The sequence below is a fragment of the Sapajus apella genome, unplaced genomic scaffold (assembly GCF_009761245.1).
Source record: "Sapajus apella isolate SASKATOON/1434 unplaced genomic scaffold, GSC_monkey_1.0 scaffold73, whole genome shotgun sequence".
In the NCBI taxonomy this organism is placed as follows: domain Eukaryota; kingdom Metazoa; phylum Chordata; class Mammalia; order Primates; family Cebidae; genus Sapajus; species Sapajus apella.
The window spans coordinates 733,605-743,863 of record NW_022437013.1 but is presented as its reverse complement, the minus strand read 5'-3'; the positions used below and the strand labels follow the sequence as shown (position 1 = coordinate 743,863).

The 10,259-nt window shown below is 34.3% G+C and overlaps 1 protein-coding gene across 4 annotated transcripts in view; it reads right to left on the bottom strand.

Moving 5' to 3' along the window:
* Window positions 1-705: 705 nt before the first annotated feature.
* Window positions 706-10,259, bottom strand: part of IL13RA2 (interleukin 13 receptor subunit alpha 2) — a 60,898-nt gene continuing 51,344 nt past the window's right edge. For all 4 annotated transcript variants that reach the window (XM_032250769.1, XM_032250770.1, XM_032250771.1 and 1 more), the window contains 5 exons: window positions 7,399-7,583; window positions 6,277-6,422; window positions 4,615-4,759; window positions 1,908-2,026; window positions 706-823 (listed from right to left, as the gene is read on the bottom strand). In XM_032250769.1, coding sequence (XP_032106660.1) covers window positions 773-823; window positions 1,908-2,026; window positions 4,615-4,759; window positions 6,277-6,422; window positions 7,399-7,583 — 646 coding nt within the window. In that variant the 3' untranslated portion in view covers window positions 706-772. The remainder of the gene's footprint in view (window positions 824-1,907; window positions 2,027-4,614; window positions 4,760-6,276; window positions 6,423-7,398; window positions 7,584-10,259) is intronic.

The following is a 10,259-nucleotide window of genomic DNA, read 5'->3' as shown; positions in this document are numbered from 1 at the left end:
TTGATTGGAGTCTATTATTCCTTAAGTTTTAAAGCAATTATCGATACCTAGGATGCCACATTCCCTGAAGGTTGGGTGTCCTTTTAGAAAGCTTCTTACTAATTTCAGAGGTTTGTGCCTTTTGGTCCTTGAACCAAAAACAAATCCACACCATCAGAAAATATAGGAAACTCTCAAGCTTTTACTGTGTAATTTGTGACTTCCAATTTTTTAAATATGATTTCTAATCATTTTATTAGTTTTAACCTTTTAAGCACTGCATTCTTCCCACATTTTTCTTCATGAAATCCAAAGCATATATTTAGGACTATGAATGTATTTAAAACTTCTTGCTTCCTAATACTTTTCACAGGTTACATTTAAAGCCAAACAATTTTTTGATAGTGTATACTTTCATCCCAAGTGCAGTTTAAAACAAACAACAACAAAAGCTAGAATCTCATCTTCCAAGATTTGGTAATATCTCTGTGACTTAGTGCAAGCTGTGAAGTCACATTGTTTTATTAATACATCATAAATATAAAACCTGACTCATACCTTGATTTTTCTACATACAGCACTCTTACAATGAATTTATGAGAAAAGAAACTATTAACAGTTTCTTTTCTATTAACAGAATCCAGAAACTGTACTACTAGCTGAGGCTTTGAGTACTCAAAAGCCTATTTAAATAAAACAATACTTTTAAATAAGATGTATTCAACATTTGCAGGAAAAATTCACTTTATTGAGACTCGTATTTAACATTTGGCCATGACTGGAAACTGGTGAGTCAATACCATGTCTCTTGAAACATGAACTCTTCATTCATCGTGGAAAAATTCTGGAATTTAGAAAGAACTCTGTTATTAACAAATCATCATTAATAACACAAACTATTTCACTGAATATTAACAACTCAGATAATAAGCATAAGAGCATTCAGCAAACAGTGAAGCATTCTATACACATTCATTTTTCTGTCTATCTTGAAAAGATGGCATTGAGATATTTTTCTCAGTGGGGCACAGTGGCTGGCACCTGTAATCCCAGCACTTTGGGAGGCCAAGATAGGAGGAATGGCTTGAGCCCAGGAGTTCAAGGCCAGCCTAGGCAAAATAGTGGGACTCTATCTCTATATAAAAAAATTAAAAATTAGCCACCATGCCTAATTTTTAAATATTTTTTAGAGATAGACCCTTCTATGGTGTTGTATGCCTGTAGTCCCAGCTACACAGGAGGCTGAGGTGGGAGGATTGCTTGAGCCCGGGATACCAAGGCTGCAGTAAATCATGATTGCACCACTCCTCTCCAGCCTGAGTGACAGAATGAAACCCTGTCCCAAAAATATATTTTTCTTCAGATTACAGCTCCTCCTTACAGCCCCCCAACCCCTAGTGACCCTACTGTGTTCTGAAATTCTATAACATTATCTGTACAACTCAAATGGTAATCATCTGAAATAATCTCATAGGTTATATTTTTTGTATGGATGCTGCCTCCCTTAACTTGAGTGTGTGCTCCAAAGGCAGGCACCATGTTTTATCATTTGTATGTGGTCTTGTGCCTGTGGCACACTGGTAATATGTTTCAGTTTATGACCATTTTAATTCACTCTTCTCTTTATCCCAACCCTGCTTTTCTCTTGTAACTGTCTCCTTATATCACTCTCCAATCTAGAGTCAAATAGTATTTCATGTTCTAAAGTTTGATTTTGAAAAAAGTAAATCCACCTCAAAATGTAGTCTTGTAAGGTTAATTTTTTAAATTACTGTATTTTCTGAAGATATCATCATAATCCATACAGAACCAATTGTACACCCTCAGTGAACAGGCAAAATTATAAAATGTAGCTCCATCAGTTCTAATGCAGAACATTTAAAAAATCTCCTATCTCCGACTAAACATCATAATGTTACACATCTCACCATTTCTAAGGAGGTGTTTGGCTTATTCGAAAGTAGACCAGTTATAAATACAATAAATATTGAGATAAAACCAACTGGTATCAAGAAAAGTAGCAAAGCTTTTTTCAATAGGTCTTCACCTAGGATTAAAAATCACACAAAAAGGGGAAGTATTAGATATTTATCACTGTTTTTGAAACTGAATTATTGTATAAATAGTGAAGAACTGACTTAAGTTCAGAAGCCCCTGCCATATTTGCCAGTGCATAAATACCACAGTTGTGTTTGAGTATAGCATTCCTTTCATTTGTGCACTTTTTATATAGAACAAGTATTTTACTTAACTGTGACATATTTCATTTTCAGTTAGAAAAATAACTTCCCAAAGCACAATTCTTCTTTCCTGAATGATTTTGTTTAAAATTTGACCTTGTGAATTATCCATTTAAAAATGAAAAAATATTAGCCTAGTGATTAGACAAACATGTCTTGTGTGTCTCTTAACTCTCAGTAAGTCAAACATATACTTAGAGCATAGGATACTGTACTGAGCAAGAGGTATATTTCAATAAAACTTCCTATGTGAGTAATGGAAATAGTCTTTTAAGGTTACTTTTTAAAAGTTGTCTCATATTTTAAAGACCAAAGGGGGGGATAAGGTTTTTCTTTTCTTTTTGATTTTGCTTTGTTATTTTAAGGATGGAGTTTTAATGGTTCTTCTGCATAGTAAGAAATGAGAAATCACTAGGCAAACTTAAAAAGTAGGTGAGGTTTGACCTCCCCAAACTAGTACCTCTCACTTGTTTTGGAGTAATACAAAAGATCTTGAATCTTAGCCATACACCTACAAACCCCCCTTGATCCCACTTTTTCTTTGTCTTATTTCTTCACAATTTTGTTTTTCACTAGAAAATTATCAGTCAAATTCAGGTTCAGATAAGATTTGCAAGAATATAATACAGAGAAATTACTAAGTTATCTGTTATGCAAAATTAACAGTGGGAAGGCAGGAAGCTCCTTCACTGAAGTTCTACTGGCTTTCCCTATACAGAGTCAATCCTGAAGAGGATATATTTTTATTTCCAAAAATATTATTGTCCTATTTTTCTATAACTTGAAATATCCAATAAGAAATGTCCTAAAGAACTGAGACCACATGCAACTCAATAAATTATTTGCTCCTAATTTCAAAGTCATTATGATTCTATGAAGAGGGCCAGGCACAGTGACTCATGCCTGTAATCTCACTTTGGGAGGCCGAGGTGGGCAGATCACCTGAGGCCAGGAGTTCAAGACCAGCCTAGCCAACATGGTGAAACTCTATCTCTACTCAAAATACAGAAATTAGTCAGGTATGGTGGTGCATGCCTGTAATCCCAGCTACTTGGGATGCTAAGGCACAAGAATCGCTTGAACCTGGGAAGTAGAGGTTACAAGGAGATCACGCCTCTGCACTCCAGCCTGAGCAATGGAGCAAGATTCTGTACCCAAAAACAGAAGAAGAGATTTCCCTCGAAGCAAAAGAAATCTTAGTCATCACTATCACTGATAAGACTGCATGTAAAATACAGGAAAGAATATATATTTTGAGGATATAGCTAAAAACTCACCATATCCACTTTATATAATGCATTGACTAATGACAAGATATAATTCAAGACATAACTTTAGAGTTTCCTGATTTTTTTAAAACACTGACAAAAATGAAAAATATAAAACTAGTAAGTCTTCTTTCTCATTCCACATATCTCTTGGTTGAGTTTTCCCGTCTTGTTATTTTTTTCTCCATAATCCTTAGTGATTAAATAATTTGTTAGGCTTCTTTGTTTATTGCCTATCTCTACCCAATTTGGTATAAAATATAAATTCCCTGAGGGTAGAGATTTCTTTACTGCCATATCTCCAAGGCTTGAAAAGAGTCTGATACATAGTAGGTGCTTAATAAATATTTGAGGACTGAAAGGGATCAATGAAGCCACTATATTTGTAGAGTTAATGGAGATTCCACTATAGTAGAATATGAAAGGAGATAAATGATTGATAGATATGCCAGTATCTGTATCAACATCAATATATATATTTATAGCTGCATCTATATCTATGTACTTGAAAGAGCAATGCTGAGTTAACTTCCATCAGTTTCGAACATTTATTAGTCATTTCTACTCTTAAAGCTAGTATATTGTGAAATGTAATCACATTTTACCTCATTACTTAGGCTTTTTAATTTATATTGCTGTGTAATTCAAATTTCTTTATCATAAATCACTTTAAATCAGTGTTGGAAGTGAACGGAATGAATATGTATTTTACTAATCATGACCTCTTAATTTGAAAAATATTCCTTTGGAATAGTATTGGGCACTCAGAAACAAATGTATGCTGATCTATACTTGCTTTAAGATTTCTGTTCTCTTGAATACTGAAAACATAAGAAAATATTGATTAAAATATGCTCCTGTTATCCCTTCAAAAGACCTAGGATATTATCTTTATGGACAGAAAAACAAGAATGTTGATAATAGAAGTATAACAATATTCATAGTCCTCACTGAATATTAGGCTTTTAATAAATCTGTGTTCCACTGAGGTGCTTGCTAACTTATCCTCTCTGTTTGCAGACTACATGGGAAAGTCTTTCGCTTTTGTAATTACAAAATATACGGAAAGAAAATTAATTTTGCGAGCAAATAGCTCATTATTTAGTTACTCTCCTTTGAGCTCATACCTTCCCAGCATTGCTTATCACTCCACTCACTCCAAATTCCATCATCTGAGCAATATATATTCACTTTGCTTCTTACTAAAAAGCATAATTGTCGAGTTTCATTTGTTGTTTTCAAGGTGTACGTTTCATTTTCAACTGTAATAGTCTGAAAGCCAAGGACAAAATAAGATGCCATTATTTAATTTAATTGCAGCTAGACAGATTCCATATCTGACCCTTTCAAAGCTGGTTTTAGTACATAAAACCTATGCATCAAAAGACTAGAAAAGCATAATCCCAGCAGTAATTAGCTCTCTGTATAGTGGGGGTTTCTAAATCATTGTTTCTTCCCTTCTTTATTTATATTTTATATCTACAATGATAATGGATCACTTATAGTGAAGGGCAGCATGTGTGAGAGGGCAAAATTCCTAGGTAGCCTTGGTGTTTATAACACTCAGTATGTGGGCTACTGTCAAATTTCCCAGATTCTATGAACTGGAAAATGCTACATACACTGAGTTACCAAAAGACAGAGACATCATGTGATGGAAACTATAGAGTTCGTATATTAATATATAGCTTTTTCTTTTTTCCTTATTCTTCCTTCCTTATTCTGATTGTTAATAAGAACAAGGAAAATCTGTATAACAATGTTAAGGGCTTGGAATAAGAATAAGGAAATAAAACCTGAATAACAGTACTCAGGGCTTGGTACAAAACAATTGCTACAGTCATGAGACTATCTCAAGGTTGGGTGATCTCAGAGTAAAAAGAAATCACTGAAGCAATTGCTTCAATTTTGCATTTCAAAGACCTGAAGAATTTTTCTCATCCAGTATATTAGCTTTTCCTTTGATACAACTTATCTTAGGAATCAGCATGACGTAGTGTAGACTTGAGAGGACTGGGAATCAGATCTGAAATCTAGTCCTAGCTGCATAAATTGATTGCAAGTGAGTTTTCATACCTGAGATCTATAAGTCAATTCAACAACCAGTTTTCTCATCTGTATATGAAATGAACGAATTAGAACTATTGGCTCACCAACTTCTCTCTATCACTCTCTAAACTAGAAACTAATAAGTAAAAATAACATATCACAATTAAAGGTTAATTGTGATATGTTATTTTTATACATATCATATTTATTTTTTAAATCACTCCGTATAGTGATTTAAAAACCCCCACTATATAGAAGTTAAAGGTATCACCACATTGTTGGTGCTGGGGGTAGTAATTAGTTTTGCAACCATTGCCTACTTCCCCAGCTAGCCCTTCTTGCCTGGTAAAACCAATTCTCTTGTAAGCCTGTCATACTGTAATTTTGACCTGACGGTTGTCTGGTTGTCCCTCAATAAGAGGTCTTCGTTTTTTTTTGTTTGTTTTTTTTTTTTACTTGAGGCCTCTCCACAATCCATCTTAGGCTTTCAGCAACTTTAATTTATTGACACAAAGTTGAAAACAAGTGACTTGATAATCTTTGAGGTTCTATATAACTTTAAAATTGGTATAATTAATTTTACTTTTATCCACTAATTTATTTGGCTTTCTGGAAATTGAACTAAGATACATATCATGTTCTTTCCCTCACATAAATGCAACTGATTTTGGTTCTCATGTTTGGTATTTTATTTAAAAGTCTATATTTATGATTTTTCCAAATAAATGCAATATTCATACCACCAAGGTAGTATCATCTTCTATGATCTCAATTTCATAAATGAAACACCTTGCTGGAATAGGTCCAAAAGGTATGCTCCATTTCAGCTGAACTTCATATACATTCTCCCGAGTAACAGTAAGATAGCCTGGTGGCAGAGGTTTAACTGAAAAACAAAAGGGAACCATTTCAACACGGAGATTGTTGAAGTTTAGTAGTAGCCTTTATCCAAAGCTAGGGACATCTAGTAACAGAAACCTCCAGGGACAAACCAAGTGGCTCAATAATATTCTCTATGATGTGTATTAAAATCGAAGTTGCTTGCCAGCCAAGATGAGTTTATTGACAAACTTGGTTATTTTTGTGGAAACTCATTTTTGACAAGTCACCCACTGACAAATATTTAAGCCCAAGAGAAAAGTTAGAAGACCCAAATAATTACAACCATGTTTCCATTTTGTAGCATTAGAAACAACAACCACAATCAGTACTACTACTACTTTAACAAATAGATAACTCTTATTTAGTACTTATGCTATGTCAGACACTGTAAGTATCAAGGATGTTACATCATAATCTCATTCATGTCTCACAATAAACCTATGAGGTGGTCCTCTATTATCCTCATTTTACTAATAAGGAAATTGAAACAGAAATGTTAATTAACTTGTCCAAAGTCACACAACAAGAAAAATGATAGACCTAAGATTCAAACCCAGGTCTGGCAGACTCTAGAACCCATCACTCTCATAACTATTACAACTGAAAATATAGACTCAGTAAATATCCAACCATTTGTCTATTGAGGCCTGGGAAAAAGTGTATTCATAATTACTCCATCACTAACACTAGACAAAAGTACTGTGTAGCAGACAAACTGAAGATGGAAAATAACATTGTGAGTTCTAAAATGAAAATGATATTAACCTTTATTCAATTTCTTATCTTTCATACTTATATATTTAATAAAAGCTTCCTCATGCACTCTGCTATTTTCTTTTTTTGCATTTCCATAGCACGCTCTCTCTCTCTCTCTCTCTCTCATTCCTTCCTTCCCTTTTTCTCTCTCTCCCCTTCTTAAGTGGTTATAAATGGCCAAACCAGAAACAATAAATTTGAAGTTGTTTGTTGGTTTACATCACCTATATTTTGAAGCTGAAAAATGAAATAACTGGATCTGATAGGCTCGTCTTCTGATGATCCATTAACACAAATATAGAAATCTTTATAGTCTGATGACTCCAAATAGGGAAATCTGCATCCAATATTTTGTCCATCAGCCTTGATGTAATCAACACACTGTAATGCACGATCTAAACCCTCATACCTGTAAAAATAAGCATTGTAAAAACTGTGTTTCACAATCTCTTCCAGTATCAAGGTGCTCCATTTTGAATTGTCTTAGGATACCATGTGAGTTTAAAAATCATTTAATAATGTACAATATTTACTAAGCACCTACTATATGCCAGGCCCTATGATAAGCACTAGGGAAAAAACAGTAGGGAAAGCAGACATAGTCCCTGATTTCATGGAGCTAACAAACTGATTAAAGTCTTCGCAAAATCTCAAAGACAAGGATTCTTACTTGTGTACTTAGGTTATACTGACTCATCAACAGCGATTGTGAATCAAAGAATAATATTCCTAATTAGAAAACCTGTGATTTATACAAATAATCCTGTATGATTTTGCCTTTTAAATTATTTTACTGAAGTTATTTTAAAAGAAAGCAATTTTTTTTTAAAGCAGACTTAGAAAATATTATGTTTAATCAAATGAATGAAAATCCCAAGGATACAACACACATCAAGAGATAAACCTCAGAAAAGCCACCTGGAGGGCAAAAGAAAAGGAGGAGTTGTTTGGCAACTAAATGTTTAATTTTCTTATCTCTTAAGTGAGAAATGTTACCCTACCATTTAAAGTTAACCTCATTCCAGTAATAAAGCTAAAAGGAACTAGGGGTAATTCCCTACTGAATTCCAAAGCAACAAATGCCTGGCTATTTTCCTAAAGAATAGCTTGCAATGCAAAGCATGACATTATTTGTAAAAGCAGCCCAAATCCCTGTTGAAATGAGGCCAATATAGCAGCTGATAAGGTGCCAGTATAAATATCTGGACTCTGCTAAATTAACTTTATGCCAAGTATTTACTTTAGGCAGAGTTTGAAAAACTGTCTCTTGGTTAGTTCATCTGATTAGAGTTTGGGAAACTTGAATTCCAAGCTTAACTTCATACAGACTTACTTTGTGCCAGCAGGGAAGCCTTCTGATACCTTTATTTTCCATTCTCTAAAATATTAATATTTATTCTTCCCTCTTTCACTAAGATGAGGATCAAATTATATTAAATATGAACTACAATGTACAGGAGGGCAGAGACTTTCTCTTATTCAAGCTTTTGTCCTTTTTATCTAGAACACTGCCTGGCATTTAAAAGATGATTAATATTTGTTGAATTAATGAACAAATAATTTAGATCTTTGAAATTTATCTATCCAATTGCAGATGAGGAAACAAAAATACTAAAAGGAAAAATTACTTGCCCAAGGCCAAAAAGTTAAATGATGCTAGAGCAGGGATTAGAACCCAGGTCTCAGGATTGCTAATAGTTTATAGCTTATCATTTATATATTATTATTTTCTAAAGAAAGATGCCATAATTTGGAACTAAAACTCACCAATATTAATGCTTAGTCATCTCTTGATTTGTCCATTATTTAGTAAATGCATATGCTTAGATATTTACCTATCAGTTTATCAATGCTATCGCTTGTTTCATTTATGTAATAAATAGTGATAATCTGCTATGAGCATAGAACTTTGGAGGTAGTCAAGAGAAATATAAGAAACGATTCATGCCCACCAATCCCTTAAACATTTGACAGGAGACAAAACACACATATATGAGAAAAATTTAAATGTCATCTGGACAATAAATCATTAAGAGTTATAAAAAATAATAGTTCAAGCCCAGGCATGGTAGCTCATGCCTGTAATTTCAGCACTTTGGGAGGTTGAGGTGGGTGGATCACTTGAGGTAAGGAGTTTGAAACCAGCTTCGCCAACATGCTGAAACCTCATCTCTACTAAAAATACAAAATTAGCCAGGCGTGGTGGCACACGCCTATAATCTCAGCTGCTTGGGAGGCTAAGGCATGTGAATCGCTTGAACCTGGGAGATGGAGGCTGCAGTGAGCTGAGATTGCACCCCTGCACTCCTGCCTGGGTGACACAGCAAGACTCTGCCTCAAAAAAAAAAAAAAAAAAAAAAAAAGGTAATAGTTTGAGAAAGACAAAACAGAAGCTGACATGAGCAATTAAAAGTTAATGAAACTCGGGAGCAGATGAGCTTTAATAAAAATTGGTGAAAGAAAGATAAAGCTAGAGGGCATTCCAGAAGATAATGCAAACAAAGGTATAAAAGACAGTAACATAAGTGGGAAAAAAATGTAGAGATGGATTTTAATGGAGTGGAACATTCACGTTGGTAATAGTAGACGATATGGCAGCCTAGATTTTATCCTGGGGCAATGAGTAGACATGGGAGGTTTTTGAACAAGAGAGTGGTATATGAAAATGGTAGTGTAGGAAGATAAAGCTGGCTACAGTGTGCAAAAATGAATTTAAAAAGGGAGAAATTGCAAGGGGAGAGATTGGAAGCAGAGCAACCATCATTTGGGAAGCAATGTCAATCATCCAGGTGTGGAATGAGGGAAGCCTAAAGTACAGCTCTTACAGCAGAGATGGTAAGAGCACTTAAGAGATGTGCAACCTTCCAAAGGAATGTCAGAACATGGTGATTATGTTACCCTGAAACAATTAAGAAATGAAGGAGATACACGAGTCACAATGGCCAAGTTTAAAAGCTTCACTGACAGCTAGCAAAGGTAGGGAGTCAGAAAAAAGATCCAGTATTTTTAAAAAGACCAGAATATAAAATATGCCAAAACTGTTTAGGTTCTAACTTCCTGTATCTAAAGGATAAACATTAACCCA